At 52.2% G+C, this 20,535-nt stretch overlaps 1 protein-coding gene across 1 annotated transcript in view; it reads right to left on the bottom strand.

Moving 5' to 3' along the window:
- The window catches only part of SPTBN4 (spectrin beta, non-erythrocytic 4), a 77,124-nt gene that overhangs the window by 20,695 nt on the left and 35,894 nt on the right, over nucleotides 1–20,535 (bottom strand). Inside the window, exons 16-20 of the mRNA XM_047835521.1 lie at nucleotides 18,200–18,950; nucleotides 16,562–16,764; nucleotides 12,537–12,627; nucleotides 8,942–9,088; nucleotides 7,453–7,716 (exon numbers count right to left, since the gene is read on the bottom strand). Coding sequence (XP_047691477.1) covers nucleotides 7,453–7,716; nucleotides 8,942–9,088; nucleotides 12,537–12,627; nucleotides 16,562–16,764; nucleotides 18,200–18,950 — 1,456 coding nt within the window. The remainder of the gene's footprint in view (nucleotides 1–7,452; nucleotides 7,717–8,941; nucleotides 9,089–12,536; nucleotides 12,628–16,561; nucleotides 16,765–18,199; nucleotides 18,951–20,535) is intronic.

Raw genomic sequence — 20,535 nt, 5'->3', positions numbered from 1 at the left:
CTGCTCTCAGACCTGAGCTTCCTGAGGGACTAAAAGAACCTTGAGCTCCAAGGGTGGCCACATGACCCAACCTAGTCAATCAGAGCACTGAAACCAACCATCCTGGCCACAGGGATTGGGTAACAGATGGCATGTGACCTAAGATCAGCCAATGAAAACTCTTCCCACTTTTGCGGGAAAAGCGAGTGAGCTCAGGCAGGTGCTCTCTTTCCCATGGGGTCCCTTAGCTGTTAGAACATATGACCGGGGTGCTGGGGGCCAAGGTGCCACCAGGAAGGAACAGACTCCCGGACAAGGAGGCCAACACAGAAGAAAGCAGGTCCCAGAAAGAGACAGATTGCCCAGGACATAATTTGAGTAACTGATCCAGCCATGCCTACAGCTGCATACCCGCTGGATTTTTCAGCTAGGTGAGCCAAGAACCTCCCCTTTAGCCCAAGTCAATGTGGTTTGAAGTTCTATGAACTGCACCCTTGAGTCCCAGCTGATACAGTTAACAATCTGTAGGAGTCATAAAAATGGATAAAAATCAAACGTTGTAACAAGTCAAAACCATCCAAAAGAAATTTCAAAAGGCATAATTACATGCTGCAGAAATCAAAGCAAAGTAAAATAGTCACTCCAAAACCCTTTTCACTAAGAAAATCACTGCAGCAATGTGTAGAAAATCAAAATGCATTCGAATTCTGGAAACACATATAATCTGAAATGTTAAGGTTACAAATTCTAGTTCTCCACTAGATCAAAACCCCTCCATAACCTGCCCACCAAGCGGCTGTGTGAACTGAGATGGGATAATTACAGGACTGACACTTTTCTACTTCTGCAAGAATGCCACATATTTTGAACACTCATTTTAATGTGAATCCTTCCCTGTAAATGTGAGCAAAGGTTACAGAAGGACAGTTGGTCATTAAACACACAGAAAGATGTTTAGCCTCCTTCAATGTTAAGGGAAATGCAAATTAAAATAACCATAAGGCACGGGCGCCTGGGTGGCTCAGTCAGTTAAACGTCCGACTTCGGCTCGGGTCATGATCTCACGGTTCATGGGTTCGAGCCCCGTGTCAGGCTCTTTGCTGACAGCTCAGAGCCTGGAGTCTGCTTAGGATTCTGGGTCTCCCTCTCTCTCTGCCCCTCCCCTACTCATGCTCTGTCTCTCTCGTGTGTGTGCAAAAATAAACATTAAAAAAAATAACCATAAGCGTCTTTCAGGGGCGTCTGGGAGGCTCAGTTGATTAAGGGTCTGACTCGATTTCGGCTCAGGTCACGATCTCACAGTTCCTGAGATCCTGCATTGGGGATTCTCTCTCCCTCTCTCTCTGTCCCTCCCCCACTCATGCATGTGCACCTGCTCACTCGCTCTCTCTCTCTCTCTCTCTCTCTCTCAAAATAAATAAATAAACTTAAAAAAAAAAGAGTATCTTTTACTTCTCAGATTAGCAGAGATGAGAAAGCTTGATGATGACCACTTGGGAAGAAGAATGCTGTCTCATGGAGGTGTGTCCACTGCCTTTTCAAAATCTCTCTCAAAAAGTTTAACACCGGGGCGCCTGGGTGGCGCAGTCGCTTAAGCGTCCGACTTCAGCCAGGTCACGATCTCGCGGTCCGTGAGTTCGAGCCCCGCGTCGGGCTCTGGGCTGATGGCTCAGAGCCTGGAGCCTGTTTCACATTCTGTGTCTCCCTCTCTCTCTGCCCCTCCCCCATTCATGCTCTGTCTCTCTCTGTCCCAAAAATAAATAAACGTTGAAAAAAAAAAAAAAGTTTAACACCTACACCTTTTGGCCCAGAAATTGGACCTTGAGGACTCTTTTCTACAGAAATGTTTGCACGTGGGCTCAATACGTATGGACGGGGATGTCTCTCGCAGTGGTATTCATACTAGAAGAAGATTAGAAACAGCCCAGAGGTCTCTCAGCAGAGGGCTGGTTAAAGATGGATGGTGGAGCCACCCAACACTAGATCCATATATTCTTTGACAAGAGAGGACACCCAGGGTGTTTTGTCAGGTGAAAAGGGCAAGCTTCAGTATGGTCCATCTCTGTGTCAAGGGTCTCGTCCCTGGAGAGCGAGACTGTGCATGGGGGGAGGCGGCAGGGAAGGAAGCCTTTTTACTTTTCACATTATACTTCTTACCATCACAGCAATCATAGGTAACACATCCTGATGCCTGCCCCCTAACAGGAGCTGCTCTAAGCGCTTGGCCAGGATTAATTTATGTAATCTTCACAGCACAGGAGGTCAGGAAGACGGGGATGTTTGCTTCATTCACAGCTGGATCCCAGTGCCTGGCCCTGTGCCTGGCACAGAGTAAGGTCTCTGTAAACGTGTGCTAACTTTGTTTGTTGGACTAGTCACTAAGCTGTTCTGCTTCTCTTAGCTGCAGTATGAAAAATTAAGAATGAGGGGCTCCTGGGTGACTCAGTTGGTTAAGCATCCGACTCTTGATTGCAGCTCAGGTCACGATCTCACAGTTTGTGGGTTTAAACCCCTCATCGGGCTCTGTGCTGACAGTGTGGGGCCTGCTTGGGATTCTCTCTCCCTCTCTCTCTGCCCTTCCCCGCTTGAGCTCTCTCTCTCAAAAACTAAACATTAAAAAAATTTAATAAAAATAAAAAATAATGAAAATTAAGAATTTTAAAAATTAGGGGTGCCTGGGTGGCTCAGTGGTTAAGCGTCTGACTCTGGCTCAGGCCTGCTTTGGATTCTGTGCCTCCTTCTCTCTCTGCCCCTACCCCTCTCACATTCTGTCTCTCTCTCTCTCTCTCTCTCTCTCTCTCTCTCTCAAAAATAAATAAACATTAAAAAAATAATAATTGAGGCTCAGAAAGGTGGGGTCACTTGCCCTGGGTCACACAGTAGTGGAATGGGGCCTCAAACCCTGGATGTGCAGCTCCTGTATCAGACTCTCCCCCTAGGCCATGCTGAGTTCATGAAGAAATGTGACAAAGAATGCTTGGGGGGGAGGGGTGTTTCCTTGGCCAGAGAAAGAGCCTTACTTGGTGCGGGTGTGTGTGTGTGTGTGTGTGTGTGTGTGTGCGCGCGTGCAGGGGTGGGGTGGGTGGTAAGGAGTCCCCAGAGACTCAGCCTAGCAGCTGCAAATCCTCCAGTGCATTTTCCCCTGGCCCGTCCCCCTCAGATGGCAGGAGACCAGCCACCCCCCTCCCCAGGCAGGAGCCCGTGGCTGAGCCAGACCAGCTGGTCAGGCCCTTGAGGACCTGGCAAGTGGGGGCTTGGGACTCCACCATCTGGTCCCTGGGCCTGGAAGCACAGTTGGGCAGGAGGCTCTGAGAGAGGACTCTGGGTCACGTGGCCTACGCCTCAGGTGGGCTCCCAGGAAGCCGGCGGCAGCAGCTGGGGAGGGGGGAGGGGGGAGGACACAGGAGGACACAGGGATCAGGAGAGATCAAGGGAGAGATGGAGAACTGAAAGAAAAAGAGAAGAGAGTGAGAGAGTAAGGGAAATAAAGAGAGACACGACGATGGGAGACAGAAACTCCCAGAGTTTCCACACAGAGGAACTGGGGGAGCAGGGCCGAGAGACAGGCCCAGAGAGAGGCCGAGAGGGCAGACCACTCACACATCCACACCCCCTCTGCCTGAGCCAGCCCGCTCCAGCCCCGCCTGGCCCCGGGGCCTGAGGGGTGCGGCAGCCAGGAAATGTGCCGCCTAGCCCGCCCTCCTGCGTGTGCCCAGTGTCTGAGCTCTCAGGCGGCCCCAGGGGACAGCGGGGCCTTGGGCAGCCCCTCCCCTCCCCAGCGGCAGCTCCAGAGGCCCAGCTGGGCTCCATCTGGGGGCCGTGGCCTACTGAGTCACTCCCCGCCACCTCGGGCTCCCTCTGCTGGGGAAAGTCCCGTTCTGGGGCCTGCCCCGACTCCCATCTCTGTGTGATCCAGGCCAGACCCTTGTCTCTGCCGGGCCTCAGCCTCTCCCTGGAACAAATGCTTGAACAAATGTTTCCTTCCTTGGGGAGGGAAGAGTAGGAGGCCCCAAATCCTCCCTCCAAAACCTAAATGGCCAAAAGAAAGACAGGGATGTTCAAGCTCACCAGTCACGGGAGAAAATATAAATGCAAACACCCAACCATCAGACTGGGAAAAATCTAAAAAGTGACAACACCAGGTGTGGGCGAGTATGGGCGGAAACAGGAACTCCCGTTCGCTGTTGGGGAGAGAGCATTAATTGGCAGCACGCCTCAGGCAAGCTCTTTGGCAAGATCACGTGACCTGAAGATAGCTCTAACCTTTGGCACTATGTTAACGTTTCATATGTCACCCCCCAAAATACACTTTTTTAAAAGTAGGCTTCACACACAGCACAGAGTCCAACACGGGGCTTGACCTCATGACCCTGAGATCAAGACCTGAGCTGAGATCGAGTTGGATGCCCAACCTACTGTGCCACCCAGGCGTCCCCCAGAACACATTTTTAAGAGAAGTTTATTTATTTTGAGAAAGAGAGAGAGTGAGCACATGCATGTGAGCAGGGGAGGGGCAGAGAGAGAGAGAGAGAAGGAGAGAGAGAGAATCCCAAGCAGGCTCCACACTTTCAGCGCAGAGCCCGGTTAGGGCTTGAACTCATGAACCATGAGATCATGACCTGAGCTGAAATCAAGAATCGGACGCTTAACTGACTGAGCCACCCAGGCACCCCCCCCACCCACCCAAAACACACTTTTATAAAGCAAAATGAGGGGCGCCTGGGTGGCTCAGTTGGTTAAGCGTCTGACTTCAGCTCAGGTCATGATCTTGAAGTTTGTGAGTTCTAGCCCCCCATTGAGCTCGCTGCTATGGGTGCAGAGCCTGCTTTAGATCTGTCTCCCTCTCTCTCAAAAATAAATAAACATTTCAGATAAATAAAATAAAATGCAAAATGAGTGGGAGGGATACCCCAAATGGAAAACAAAGGAAATAACTGTTTTGCATAAATAGCAACGACACCGAAGGCCAGGAAATCACTACCAACTAACTTTGAGCACACTATAGTGATGATACGCTCCATCCGGTTGAAGACAATGAAAACAAAAACTTAAAAAACCTGTAAACAAATACTGAAACAACTCCATAAATTACATCTTTGAATCTTCGCCACGTCCACGTGAGGTATTATCATTGTGCCCATTTTACTGACGAAGAGACTGAGACACAAAAAGTGAAGTAATTTCCAGGTCAATCGGTTCGCAAATGAGAGAGCCAGGGCTTGGCCCCAGGCAGCTAGGCTCCCACAACCATGACCTCGCCCATGGTGCCCCACTGCCTCCTTCGGTCCCGCTGCCAACGAGTGACTTAGCATGATGGTGTTTCCCATCACACAGAGCAGGACCTGAGGTGTGGAGCTGGAGGCAAAGCCACTCGCCTAACATCGTATGGCTGGTAAGACGCAGTGTTATCATTCAAACCCAGACCCGCCTGATTCCTGGGTCTGTGCCTTTACCCACCGCAATGTGCTGCCAGGGAGGAATTAGCAATAGCAGTAAGACCATTAACAACGCTAGTAATAGTTTCCCCTGCACTGGCTGCCTTCTTTCGCCCCTCCTGACCCCCAGTCTAAGCTTCTCCACCCTGCTCTGTGCCCCAGGGGCCTGACCCGTGCAGACGGCCTCAATCGGCCCCCCTGCCTTCCGGCTTCCAGATGGGCTGGGCTCAGGACTAGCTACAAAATTTGTGGGGCCCAGAGCAAATGAAAACGCAGGGCCCCTTGTTCAAATATTATGAAGAATTTCAAGACAGCGACAGCAGAGCACTGAATTTCCTCAAGTTATCCTCGGTGGGGCATGCTTTCTGCTTCTGTCTGGGACCCTGACAGTCACAGATCCTTGTTTCTTAAGAGCTCACGACACCCCCCAACACCTTTTCAAGGGGTGTGCAAGGTTACAACTATTTTATAAGAGTGCTAAGGTGTTTTTTGCCTTTATCACACCCATTCCCTTCCAAGAATATAGTGTGGTTCTGCAGGGACCATATGACCCGTGCCATTGTAACCAAATGCTGGCAGAAGCAAAGGTGAGAATCTTCTATCAAGCCAGACGGGAAAGAGTTGCAGCACTGAAAACAGTGCCAATCTTCCAGTGTTTTTTTCGTTTTTGTTTTATCGTCTTGGAAAATATATTCTTCACAAAAGAACCCTTTGGGCTTGACGTGTGATTGATTTCTTATTGCTGTTTGTATGTGAATCAAAAATGGAAGTATTTCTCAGGTTTAATTTTTAGTACAGTAAATATCAATAGGCATAATGCACCTGAACAAAAGCTCTTGGGGGATCTCCATGATTTCGAAGAGTGTAAAGGTGTCCTGGAGACCGGGCCATTTGAGAGCCGCTGCTGTGTATACAGCAATGACATCACTGGTATCAGATTCAGATCTATTTGTCTCTCTGCTCCTTTGCCTGTCTCCCCACTAGAACGAGAGCCCCAGGAAGGCCATGGTTTTTGGTCAGTTTTGCCCACTGCTGTATTCTGGCACCTAGAAGAGCACCTGGCATACGGTTGGTGCTCAATAAAGATTCGCTGCATGGATGAACGAATAGATGGTAATTAGTGTCATGCTTTTATTATTAGTCAGCTTGGTTTTTTGTTTTTGTTTTTTTGTTTTTTGGGTTTTTGTTTTTTTGCCAGACCCTATGCCAAGCCCTTTAGGAGCATAACTATGCAGAAGATATATTAAAGGAGCAGTGAAAAATCAAGGGTGTCCTGGATTTGAATCCAGGCTCTTCACTTGCTACCCTGGGCCAGTAAGTTCACCTCCTGGAGGCTCAGTTTCCCATGGGTCATGGTCAGGCATAGTTCCTGGCACATAAAGGCAGGAGCTGTCACATCTTGAGAGGGTGCAAAGCGACGCCCACATTCGCACCACCAGCCATTCATGTCAAATGGTCAGATACTGACCGCTGGCCAGCTGCCAGCTAGAAGCGGAGATAAGGCAGACACTGTGTCTGTCCCCTGAGGCCTCTCTGTGTCCTGGCTAGCTGTGTGTCCCTGGGCCAGGTGCTTGCCTTCTGTGCCTCACTTTCCCCATTGGTAAAATGGGGGATCGTAACGGGTTGCTGGAAAGAGGGAGAGCTTGGCACAGAGACTGATAGAGGAGGCTCTCCACGAATGTCATTCTTTCTCTGTGCAAAGCCATTCCCCTACCTCTGGGCCTTGGTTTCTCTATCCAGGAAACAGGCATCAGGGTCCTGTGAAACCGTCAGTGCGCTGGCTATCTAACTACCGCTTCTTGGTTCTGAATTCTTCTCCCCTTTGTACCCCAGGCCCTCCAGGTGGTGGCTACCTCCAACAGTTACTATTGACTGGATTTCCTCAGTATTCTCCTTCTGTTCTTCCAACCCTCCTAACACATTTGAAATAAATCTCTGTATTGAATCCCTCTGTGTAAAACACCTTGAGTGGAGTCTGACCCTGATTCCCATCACCCTGTGGCACAGGGAGTCCCTGTCTGGGTCAGCCGGGCCATACCTGTAGCTTCTTGAGCTGGCTGTTGACGGTGGCTAGGTCCCCACCAGGATCCACGTCTTGCAGCTGGCTTTCCATGTGAAGGAGCTTCTTGTCCAGCTCCACGAAGCTCTGCACCAACTGGTCGGCCTTGCTGGCCTCAAAGAGCTGTCTTGCCTTGGCCTGGGTGGTGCTCTCCAGCTCGGCCCAGCACTGCCGGATCTCACCCAGCTTCTTCCGCACTGAGGCCGCCAGCTCTGGCTTCTCCTGCATCAGTTGTTGGCCCTCCTGTCCCAGACAGGCAGGCGACAAGAAGTGAGAGGGAGGGAGAGGATGGTGAGGAGGGACAGAGAAATATGGGGGCAATGGGACACAGGGAGAGATGTGGAGAGAGAGAGACAGGGGCAAGGAGTTGGGGACACACAAAGAGACAGAGACATGGGGGGTGGACACAGAGACAGGCCCAGAGATGGAAGGAACCAAGATGTGGGAAGAAAGATGAGGCAAGAGACAGACAGAGAGACACAAACAAAGACATGGGAGGAAGACGGGGAGAGACAGACAGACATAGAGTGGTGGACACAGAGACATGCACATAAAGTCAGAAACACGGGAAGAGGGCCATAAGAAAGACAGATACGTGAGAGAGATAGAGACAGAAGAGAAATAGAGGAAGAGCAAAAGAAGCAGAGAGAATGGGCTTCCATTAAACTCAAAGAGTAGCTTTGCCCTGTGCCACCAGTTGGGGGGCATCAATGGCCATTTAAGTATTCAAGGCTGACTCGGGTGTCCCCTTTGAGTCACAGGAGAGGGGGTATTGAGGGCTGTAGGTCTAGGGGACCAGCAAGAGTAGGGATCAGTTTGAGGGTTGAGGCTGGGTTCCTCCAAGACCGAAGTCAAGCTCCTTGGTGGCCTAGAGCTACATATGTTATATCACATATGAAAAATAACAATACCGTAGCAATTAAGCTCCTAGGTGCCTGGCCTTGTATTAAGGACTTTACATGCACAAGAGTCCAGGGAAGTAGCAAAATTTATTATTTCCTTAATTTTCAAGCAGAGCAAACAGGCTCAAAGAGGTTAGCACAATTCCCCAAGGTGCATAGCTGGTATGAGGCGTAGACACAATTAGAGCCCAGGGTTGTAGGAATCCAAAGTTCACGTTTGGGCTTCCCAGGACTGCTGTAGCCTTTGTACCTGAACATCCATCTTAGGGGCTCCAAATGGAGTGAGAGAAAACCTGGTGGGGGAGTTAAAATACTTAACAACCAGGAAAGTAAGGGCACCAGGCAGAAGAGATGCTAGCCATTTTACAGATGGGAAAACTGAAGCTCAAAGAGGTTACATGAATTCCGCAAGGCCACACTGCTAGGAGCAGATGTGGAAATGATCTGAAGTGGTTCAGAGATGTGCGGGTGGGCAGGGCAGCAGTGGAGGGCGCAGGAACCGAGATGTGGGTTCCCTGGAGGCCTCCAGCACCTGGCACGTGCAGAGGCACCTTCTACGTCCTCACCCTCTCGATCTTCTCCAGCCACTCCTTATTCTGAGCCAACTCGGCCATGAACGCCTGGTGCCGGAGCCATCTCTTATGCAGCTTGTGGCCGTCTTCCCGTGTGCCATCTCGCGCCATTAGCATCTTCTCATGGATCCAGCCATCCAGCTGTGCAGGACAGGGGGAGGAGCTCAGCCAATTCCCCCAACCTGGCACAGCACCCTATCCCCTCCAGAAGGTTCCAGATTCAAAGCCCAGGCTGCTAGATTTAGGGGGAGGGAGGGAGGAAGGGATGGAAGAACCTTTGCAGGTGAGGTCTTTGTTGAAGGGTGGGCACAGCTCAAGCTCCTTCTTAAGGGGTGGAGGATGGACGGGCACCTACAGAATTCCCAACGTCTTAGCTGCCCTGTCCTCAGGGCAGCCCTTCTCAACTCCTCATAAGCCCCCAAAGGCATGGCTCCTGGGCCAGTCAGCCTTCTCCCATCCAGGACCAATCAACCCTCCAAAACTAGACCTCCACCTAATTTAGCTAACTTCCCGTTTATCCCATCTTCCCCCACCGTCTTCCCAATAGTAACACTTTGACCCTTCGATTCAGTCTTAGCCACCTCCAATAAGGACCAGTTCGAAGATTCCCAACCCATTCCCAAGGGTATCAAATGAAGCCTGTATCTAGCCCTAACCTCCCAATATGGCCAGATGAACCCTTAAACATCTTCCCAGCTAGATCCAAGTCTACTTCTCCCCAAACGAGCCCTCCAATCTGGGGTAAACCCATCCCCCACAACCCAGCTCCAGCTTCCCTAATAAGCCCACAGGACTTTCCACATTCAGCCCTGGGATGACTAGTTGCAGCCCCTAGCCAAAGCCAAACTCTCAAAAGTAAGCAACAGGGCTGCCTTCTCTGGCTCCACGAATGAGCCTACCCCAAAATATAGTCCCAGACTCCTCAACAGGATCGGATAGAAGCTTCCTAAGCCAACCCCCTTCCCAAACTAAAGCCAGTTCTACTCCCCACCCCCCACCAAGACCAGTCATCTAAAATGCAAGCACAGAATAGAACCCCCTCAGCAGGTGGACCAATCATCACAAGGCTGCTTTCTGAGCGACACCCCCCCCCCCCAAAATAAGACTTATCCCCCAAGCCGGAATCTCCCTACCCACTCATGGCCAAACCTGGCACCTGGAACATTTTGCTCCTCCCCCTTTTTCTCCCCCCTCCCCCAGTCACAAGATCCTCCTCTTCCCTCCTGGAAAAAAAAAAAAAAAAAAAACAGACTCTAGCTGGTCTGAGAGGCAAATGCACAATTGCAGTCATAGCCAAGGACAAATCCTGAGCCGGCCAAACCCCACCCTGTGTCCCCTGAGCATGTGCTCCCTAGGGGTCCTGGTCAGCTTCAGACTCCGTCATACACACACACTAGAGCCAAGTCAAATGCTGAACCCCCCAACTCAATTCACAGGTTTCCAACACACAGGGAAGAGTTTGCCAATGGCAGGCACAGCTCCCAGGGAAGGCAAAGCCCCTAAAGGAGATGGTACTTCGTCATCAAGGTAAAGTCCCCCGAAAGTGATTGACCCCCATCACCGAGGGCAAAGCTAGAGTCCCAAACAACCAAGGAATTGGCCCTCAAAATCAAAGCCCCCAAACCCAGAACAAATCCAAGACCCTCATCGTCCAAAGCCGACCCTCGCAAAAGTGATTTGCTCCTATCAATCATCTAAGGCTAATACAGATCGCGCAAGAACCAAGGAAGAAACCTCTCAAAAGGCTGAGAACCCCCAGCCCCAGGGCAAACGTCAAATCCCCCATTACCCAGAGGAGAGCTCCCTAGAGAGGATGAGACCTCCTTAAGCCCCAGAGCAAATCCAGACTACCTCCGGAGTAGCCTTAGAAGTCCCCCCTCTTTCGCTTCCCTCCCTGGGGACCCGGCCCCTCAGTCCCGCCCGCACCAGCACCGCGGACAGCTCCCAGCATCCCTGCCCCTCCCCAGGGCTGGGGTCCCTGCGCGGGTCCGACCCGCCCCCGCGCCGCCCGCGCCCCTCCCTCCCCAGGCCTCGGCGGGCGAGCACGCGCCCAAGCCCCCTCCCCCGAACGCCTCGCCGGGGACGCGCGTCAGCCCCCTCCCCTGGGCGCCCCGGGGACCTGAAGTGGCGGCGGCGTTGGCGGAGGAGCGTTCCTGCGGCGGGCGGGCTCTCGCCCCTCCACTGCGACGGCGGTGGCAGCGGTGGTGACGGCTGAGACTCTAGCGGATGCGCGCCCCCGCTCCCGCCCCCGCGCCGCGGCAGCGCGCCCGCCCGCGCGCGCCCCCTGCCTGCCTCCGTGCCCGCCTCCTTGCCGGGCCTCAGTTGGGGGGTGGAGGAGGATTCACCACCTCTCTAAAGCTTGGGGGGTGAGGGGAGGGTTCTGCGCCATCTCAGATTATTGCTAGCTACTTGGTCCAGAACAATCTCACAAGAGGGAGGAGGAGTTCCTGGACCTAATCGAATGGCTGGAAGGGGGACCTGGGGCCTGGGCTACCTCCGCCATGTGAAGTATGGGGTGGGGGTGGGGTGGGCTCTTGAACCATCTCGAATGAGAAAGCACTCAGATTCCTGGCTATCTCAGAAATACAGATAGAGGATATGGGAGGAGTCCTGGAACATCTCTTATAAGATGTTCTGCCAGAAGGACTTAGAAGATAGATTGCCAGAATAATCTCCATTGGGAAGGAGGAGGACAGGGGGTTCCTAGACCCATCTCTAGTGGGCTTGTGTCCCAGACCCATCTCTAATGAGCTTGAGTTATGTGGCGGTGGGAGGTATGGAGGCCCTTGTCCATTTCATATTAGGGGCCAACAATCTCCCATGGGGTTCACCACGGAGGGTGTCAAACCATCTTTAATAGGAGGAATTGGGAAATAGTTCCTGAACCATCCTTGTTTGGGAGGAACTTGGGTACTGGATCATTAAGGAGCAGGGGGCAATGATCCTGGGTAGATGGCTGAGACCAGGATCATCTCTGGGGTTAGGAAAATGTTTACCCGGCCATCTCTAATGTGGTCTAGAACAGTTTCTATGGAACGCAGGGGAAGGAAGGGGAGATCGCATGTCTCCTGAACCGTCTCTAATGGGGAAGGAGACCTGGACCATCTCTGATTTGGGGAGATCCTTACAGATGTGTAGATCATCTCTAAAGGAAAAGAGCTTGATTGCTGGACACTCTTAAAGGGATTAAGGCTTGTTTTTGACTGAAGTTGCGCTCTGGGCCTCTGGTCTACCCAAGCCTGCTCCTGACCCTGCGTCTTCCACCACTCTCCCCAGCAAGGCGCTTCTCACAAATCTCCCGAGAGAAAGGTGAGATCACCGCGCGTCCCCGCGGGACCCGTAGGCGCGAACGCGCGCCGTTGCCAGGGGCGCCCAGGGCCCCTCCCTCCTTCTCCACGGGAAAGGAGGCGGGAGCCGCGGAGCTTGCGCACTGAGGCTGGAATCCGTGCGCCTCCTGGCGGCTCCAAGTGAACGTCGCTCTGCGACCCACTTAGACGGGGCGTCCCCGCCCCCATGGCGCCTCAAGCCCAGGAGCACTTCCCCTCCCTAGGAAAGAAGTCACTGTGCCCAGCACAGCTGGAGTTCCTACCTCATGGCAGTCTCGGAGGAAGTGCTGCAGCCCAAGTTGGTCGTGTAGCTTCTGCATCCATTGCTGTGCCCGTAGTTGGTTTTCTTGGCTCCTGGGGATGGGGAGAGAGGGGCTGGGGCATGCCTAGGTCGGGGGGGGGGGGCGGAGGGGGGGCTGTAGGGCTGTGAGAGCATCAGGCTTGGCAGAGCTAGGAACCCGGAGCATATGTAAGAGCGAGGAAGAGTAGAGAGTAAGGCAGGGATGGGGGGAGAGGCAAAGAAACGTCAATGAGGGCAGAACCAGGGACGAACTGGAGAGGGGCAGAGGGAGAGTGAGAGAGCAAGAGAGAGAGAGGGGGGGGGGGGACGGAGACAGACAGAGATCTGGAAAGAAATACAGACACTTATAAAGAAAGAGGGACAGAGACAAACACAAGCCCAGAGAGAGAAGAGACAGAGATAAGAAACCTGCAGACAGAGTAAGAGATACAGAGAGATAGCAACTTAGAGATCAAGAGACACCTAGAGAGCAAGAGATTAGGAGGGGAACACAGATTCAGGGAGAGAGAGAGAGAGAGAGGTGCAGAGGCCTACAGAGAGAGATAAACACAGACACAAGACTAGAAACAGACCTTCAGAGGAAGTGATTGACAGAGACCCACAGATAAAGAGAAAGAAACCCAGGAAGAGAAAAAAATAAGGAAAGACAAGTAAAGAAATGCAGTAGGGAAGTGCCAGAGAGGCAGAGAGACCAACAGCAGTAGACAAGGAGAGGGAGAGAAGGAGGCAAAGGGAGTGAAAGTGATAGAGAGTCGGGGCAGGGACAACCGGGAAAGGCAGAGAAGTGGCAAGACAATAGCAGTAAAAGACACAGCTGGCCAGAAAGGAGGGTGCAACACAGTGGGAGACAGGGAAGAGAGTGGGGCATGGGAAGAGAGGGTGGGCACGTACACTGGCAAGCAGGGCCTGACTTTTGGCCTGAGTGAACTGGCAGGGCTGGACCCAAGCCCCACCACCCCGGAGCCAGCCAGGACCGCAGCCCCAGGCAGCCTGGCCTCCTGCCCACAGTACAAAGTGCCCAAGAGTCCCGGTGGAGGGGGACGGGGGACATCCCGTTTTCCTTTGCCTTAAACAAGCCATTCCTACCTCAGGGCCTTGGCATTGGCTGTTCCCTCTGCCCAGAACGCTCTTCCCCTCAACATCTACTTAAATACCACCTTCTTAGCAAGGCCCTTCTTGATCACCCTCCAACACTTTCTGGCTTTCTTCTTTAATGTTCTCTCTCCAACTTAGCACTATCTAATACACTGTATATGTTACATATACATATGACATCTCCCCCACTAGAATGTCATTCCGCGAGAGCAGGAATTTTTGTCTGTTTTGGTCACAGATGTATCCTCAATGCCTAGAAAAAGAGCCTGGCACACCTTAGGTGCTTGATATATATTTCTTGAATGAATGAATGAATGAATGAATGAATGCATGAATGCATGCATGCATGAATGAATGAAGGCAGAGAGAAAGAGATGACAAAAACAAAGGTAAAGTGTATGAAAAAGAGAGGGAGGCAGAAGAGAATAAAGAGTCAGAGAGATGCAGATGCAGGTAGAGAAAAACAGGGAGAGACACAGAAGGAAACAGAGACACAGAGATATACAGATAGATGGAGGCAAAGAGGCAAAGCTTGTGAGAGAAAACGACAGGGAACCCGGCGTAGAGCTGGACAGAGGAACCAGACAAGGCAGAGACAAACAAGCCAAGTACTGATTCCCTCCTGCCCAGGGCTCAGCTCAAGAGCCAGAAAATGGGAAATGCCTCTGAAATTGAACTGAAATAAACCCTCCAGGCCTTCACTGGCCAACTTGCCTAGCATCAGTTCTAGGAACAAGGAAAATCCCTCCTTTCTGGGAGGGAGGGAGAGAAAACAGCAGCGTTCACATCCTTCATATCCCGGCTGGGTCACATCCTGGCTGTGACCTTAGGCAAGTCCATTCCCCTAACCAAGCCTCTCAAGTTCAACGTGCAGATCATGAGAACATTTCACACACAGGACTGGGCCAGGCTCCAGGTGATGCGAGGCACATGGAGGGACTAAACGACGCACCCTGAATCTCACAGGTTGAGGGGTAGAGCAGGGGCTAGCATCTGACCCTGTCTGACGTCAGGGCCCCAGCTCACAGCTCTGCACTGGTTCTGTCCCCCGTATGGGTGTGGAAAGCCCTCCCCCCAAACCCTAGCAAATGGATGTTTTAGAATAACTTCCACAGGGTGGGAAATCTGTCCCTAGGCAACTGTCAGTGACCTAGGGGTGAGGGAGGCAGGGATTAGAACTGTCTCAGTTCCTGCTGTGTTTCCCAGCCTCACCCAGCACAAGCCTAGGGCAGACATCACCCTGGGGCTCCCACAACCCCCTGCATTTCTCCCATCCCAGTCTCGACCATTCTGGGTCATCCTTGTAAGAAAGCATGTGAGCTCTGTGAGGGCAGGAGTCATGTGCTATCCTGGTCACGGCTGCACGCCCAGCATTGCCCCATGCAGGGCCTGAAACAGAATATGGACTCGGTACCTGAGTCCACTGAATACATGATAGAATGGAGCAATTAATGACAGAAAAGGAAGGAAGAGGGAATCAGAGAATGAGCAGTCCACCAGGATCCTCCTCTTCATTCTGCAGAGCCTGGCATACAGCAGGTACTCAAGAAGTGTGGGGTAAAGGAAGGGTGGGTCCAGGCCTGGTGCTGGGAGCACTAGATCATGAGTTTATACCTTCAGGACCAGAACCCCCATGAAAGTTTCCTTGACAAAATTCCAGCCTTGGGGCACGTTGGTGGTTCAGTCGGTTAAGCATCTGACTTTGGCTCAGGTCAGCATCTCTCGGTTGGTGAGTTCAAGCCCCACGTTGGGCTCCGTGCTGACAGCTCAGAGCCTGGAGCCTGCAGTCTGCTTCTGATTCTGTGTCTCCCTCTCTCTCTGCCCCTCCCCCACTCACGCTCTGTTTCTGTCTTTCTCTCTCTCTCAAAAATAAAAAATTTTTAATTTAAAAAAAAAAGAAAAAGAAAACTCCAGCATTGTCCCAGATGAATTTAGAGGAAAAGGACACCTGAGCCCCAGACAGAGGAAGGGCTGGGGTCTCTGGGCTGTGGATGGTGGTGGAGGGACCAGGCATGCTTTCCATCAGAGGATGGAAAGACAGAAGGAGCAGCGCGGGGCCCTTGTGGCTCACCATAAGGGGCAGAAACAGTGATGATGATAAAGTCAGCCTAGAGGAGCCCCTATAAAGGACTCTACTTGAGGGCTGCAATTTGGGGGGCGGGTACTGTTTTGTTCCGGGACTAGAATAGTGCCTGGCACACAGTAGATATCAGTAAATGTCTTTGCTTAATTAGTACAAGGACAGGCAAGAGACCGGGCGGTGGTGACAGACAGATGGTGATAGAAGAGACTGATAATGTGCAACAGCAGCAGGAAAGACACACACACACACACACACACACACACACACACACACACACACACCATGTGTGCTTCCTAGGAAACTGGGCAGTTGGGCCCAGAGGGAGGTGCTCACTCACAATATCCGACAACCAGCATGGCAGGGGACACTGTCCCATCCAGAGAGCCAGAACAGAACCCGGCTCTGGCCTTTAGCTACTAGATCGGGGCACCAGAAGGGCAGGGCAGATGCAGGGCATCCAGGAAAAGAAGTCAACACGTTAACAACCAGTTCAGCTACCTCAGGCTGAGGGCAGGCTTGGCAGAGCAACTTCATTATATATCCTTGTGTATCTTTTGGGTTTCTGAGCATGAGTTACCTTCCCGCAAAGTATCAATTTAAAGCAAATTTAAAACGGTATGGAATTAAATAAAAATCCAAGAGGGGAAGAGAAGCAGAAATCATGATGTAAAGCAGAGGAGCCCTGACCTCTTGATCCCTCCCCTGTGCCGAGACCACGCCCACTATGCCCAAGCCACACCCCCGTGCCGAGACCACACCCCCTGTGCCGAGACCACACCCCCTGTGCCTCTGGGGTCCGAGGGACCTACTTCTCCAGCAGCCGGGTCACAGCCTCCTGGGCCTGCTCTCCGTAGACGTTGCCCTGCCTCAACAGGCCTTCGGCAGCCTGCACCGCCACCTGCATCTTTTGCTGGTTCAGCTCCATCGTGGTGAGAAAATCCCGGTGCCTTTTCAGTGCCTCCTCCACTGACTCCACCGTGCCCGGGAGCTCCAGACCCGACAGTGCCACCTCCTGGGAATGAGGAGGAGGGGTGGTGCTCAGGTCCGCCCTGCTCCATTCCGTCCTGGACCTGGGAGAGGCTTGCCACCTCGCTCCTCCCCCTTGCTCACTGTGCTCTAGCATCCAACAGGCCAGGCATGATCCCACCTCAGGGCCTTTGCCCATGCTAGTCCCTCTGCCTGGCTGGTCCCTCCTTTCAGATATGCCCATAGTGGGCTCCTTAACTTTCTTTAGGTCTCTGGCCATCTGCCAAAAACACCACCCTGCACCCCAGTTATATCCCTTTACCCTGCTTTATTATCTTTCACAGCATTACCTGTCATGATATTATATATATCGTGTGTGTATATATATGTGTGTGTGTATATATCTATATATATATACACATAAATATATATTTGCATTTACTTGTTTATCATCTTCTCCCTCCCCACACACACTAGAAGGCCAGCTGCACGAGGGTGGGATTTTGTGTTTTGTTTCCTAATGTGTGCTCAGTCCCAGAATAGTACCTGGCACAAAGGAGGCACTCAGTAAATACTTGGTTAACTGATGAAGCCTGAACTGGGTGCTGTGTGACTTCAAGGAAGTTCTTTCCCTCTCTGGGATTATTTTTCTAACTGGTAAGACGGGTGGGTTAGAAAGGTTCTCTTAAGGCCACCTCACCTCCCATATTCAGTATCCTCAGAATTCCAGGGGCTCCCTGTCTGTCCCTCCAGTTAACCCTCAAACTGGGTCAGCTTTCACTAGATGACCAGCACTGGTGGTCACCCTTTCTAAAATCTCCAAAGCTTGGTACCTACTCTTGGGCAATCTGAAAACAGGATGTTCTGTCTTGTCCAAATGCTCAAACTTGGTTCCCATCCCAGAATGATCTCCCAATGGATACGCTCATCCCAGATAACCATGGCACTTCATCTCTCAAACCATAAACAGTTACCCTCTCCATAAGGAATGCACGTTGCCATTCCCAATAAGAAGATTATCTGCTAATTTGGGCACCCACAACCACATAATCCACAATCAATTGCTGATCCAGATAACCTCTCAGCCTGAATTACCTGTTTCCATAATCTTTATCCTCCCTCATCCACCCCAAGATCTTTGAACCCCATTAACCATCATCAATTAACCTCACCTTCTTATTTCCTTCCAGACAATCCACAAACGCAGGAAGCCAGTGCAATGTATATCCAAGTGCATTACTGACTTGGGATAGTGCACACACTGTTAGCCACCTTAGATAAAACACTAATCCTCAAATCCTGTTACACACCTGCCCACGCGTGTTCACACTGGGTGAGCCACAAACCCGCGATCCCAGACACCCTCCCCACCCCCACTGACCTCGGACAAGCCACGAACGCAGCGGTCCCTGCAAAAACTCCCTCCATACATTTTCCCCCGTCGCCACAATCCCCCACCGCGTGAACCCCGAAGCGGCCACCTGGTTGCGCAGCACCGCCCGGGCCTGGCGTAGGTCGCGCAGAAAGAGCTGGTAGACGTGTGCCTGCACCAGGGCCTCCCTGCGCGCCTCCCACAAGCCGAGCAGCTTGTGCCAGCCGAGTTCCAGGTGCGGCAGCCACTCGTCGAGTGCCAAGCCCGGGCCCAGCTCGGCGCCGTCGGCCGCCAGCAGCGCCTCGCTGGCCGCCACGATGCGGGCATAGTCTTCCTCGCGCTGGTCCACCTCCTCCTTGAGCGCCGCGTGGCGAGCCAGCAGCGCATCGGCCTCTTCCAGGCTGCCGGGCAGGGGGCCCTCGACACCGCCCGCCGCCTCCTGGGCGCGCACCAGCCAGTCCAAGAAAGCGTCCAGGTCGTGCAGGAAGCGCTGCAGGCGCCCGGCCGCGGCCACGGCCTCGCCACAGGCCTGAGCCGCGCTGGCCAGCGCGCCCCACTCGGCGCCCAGTTCTTCCGCACCCTGGTGCAGCCGCGCAGCCTGAGCCGGGAAGCGCACGGCCAGCAGGGCCGCCTCCTCCTGGAGGGCCGCCTGGCGGGGCTCCAGAGCTTGGAGAGCCGCCTCCAGGCCGCTGAGACGCCACTGCAGGGCGCCGCCCGCTCGGGGCGCGCTCTCCACGGCCCTCCGCTTCTCGCGCACCTGGGCGCGCACTTCGGCCACCTCCAGCACGTGGTTCTCCACCAGCAGCACTGCGCTCACTTCCTCTTTGCGCTGTTCCACCAGCTCCACGATGCGGTTCCACCTGCGGGGGGTTGGTGGGGGGAAGGAGGGCGGCTTGAGGAGGACAGGGACTCCTCCTGGGCCTGGAGGGCCCAACGACCTGGGATAGAACTCAGCCACTGTGTGACTTTGGAAAGTCACTTTATCTCGCTGGGCCCCAGTTTCTGCTGGTGTAAAATAAAACCCTACAAGGCACACTTGCTTAGAGCAGCGGATCTCAAAATGTAAGCTGAGCGAGGTCAAAAGTATCTTTGTAATAATGCTAAGACTAAGATGCTATTTGCCCTCTCCCTATTCTCTCCCTGTGTCCAGGGTACTTTCCAGAGGCTGCGTGAGAAAAGGCAGAACGCAGAAGCAGATCCGAGAATTTGGCTGCCTTCTCTTCAGCCGGACATCAAAGAGATGTGGGGCGCCTGAGTGGCTCAGTTGGTTAAGCCTCCAACTCTTGATTTTGGCTCAGGTCATGATCTCCCGGTTGGTGAGTTCAAGCCCAGCATGGGGCTCCATGCTGACAGTGCGGAGCCTGCTTGGGATTCCCTCTCTCTCCCTCTCCCTCTGCCCCTCCCCCAGTTTTGTGCTCTCTTTCTCTCAAAATAAACTTAAATTTTTTTTTTTCATAAAAGACTTGCAAAAACACAAAACAATGCCACTCACTACATTTTTTCTTATGAAAAGCAGTTATTTTTCATAAAATATATGAGTATGCTGGTTACATTACATTATTTCTTTAAGTTTGTTTATTTAGTTTGAGAGAGAGTGAATGGAGGAGGGGCAGAGAGAGAGAGGGGGAGAGAGAGAATCCCAAGCAGGCTCCGCACTGTCAGCACAGAGCCCAATGCGGGGCTTGAACTCACAAGTTTCGAGATTATAACCTGATGTGAAATCAAGAGTTGGATGCTTAACTGACTGAGCCACCCAGGCGCCCCTATTATTGTTATTTTAAAACAACTTAATATCTTTACATTTCCCAGTATTAATTCCCAACACAGTAAATATTGATAGATATAACCCACGAAAACAAGCTCTTTGGGGCCCCGAACAGTTTTTAGGAGAGCAAAGGGATTCTGATCCCACAGTGTAAGAAGTGTAAGAATACTATGTTGCATCCAGCAAATAGAAACCGGGTACATTCCACAAGCCAAGTGCTGAGGATCAAATGATGTACAGGCAAATCTGTTCTATATCAAAATAAATTAATGGGAAAAAATACGGATTTCTTTGGGCCTTCAAGCAAGTGATGACACTTCACTGGGCCTGTGTTGACAGCTCAGAGCCTGGAGCCTGCTTCAGATTCTGTGTCTCCCTTCTTCTCTCTGCCCCTCCCCCACTCACACTCTGTCTTTCTCTCTCTCTCTCAAAAATAAATAAACATTAAAAAAAATTAAAATCACCTCCAGCCCCCAGTTGTGTTCTACCAGGTCACTTGAACTCTCTAAATATCTTGTTCATGTATTTGTTTATTTGTTCACTGTCTCTCTGTCCCCTCTAGAATGGACATGCCACAGAGCAGAGATTAGGACTCTGAAATCAGAAGGACCCAAGTTCAAGATCTGCTTTGGCCAGATTCATCATGTGACCTTGGGCAAATCATTTCCCGCTGCTCCTCA

This window comes from Prionailurus viverrinus, chromosome E2 (assembly GCF_022837055.1).
Source record: "Prionailurus viverrinus isolate Anna chromosome E2, UM_Priviv_1.0, whole genome shotgun sequence".
Taxonomy (NCBI): Eukaryota; Metazoa; Chordata; class Mammalia; order Carnivora; family Felidae; genus Prionailurus; species Prionailurus viverrinus.
The sequence above is the reverse complement of the archived record's forward strand: the minus strand, read 5'-3'. Positions and strand labels throughout refer to the sequence as shown.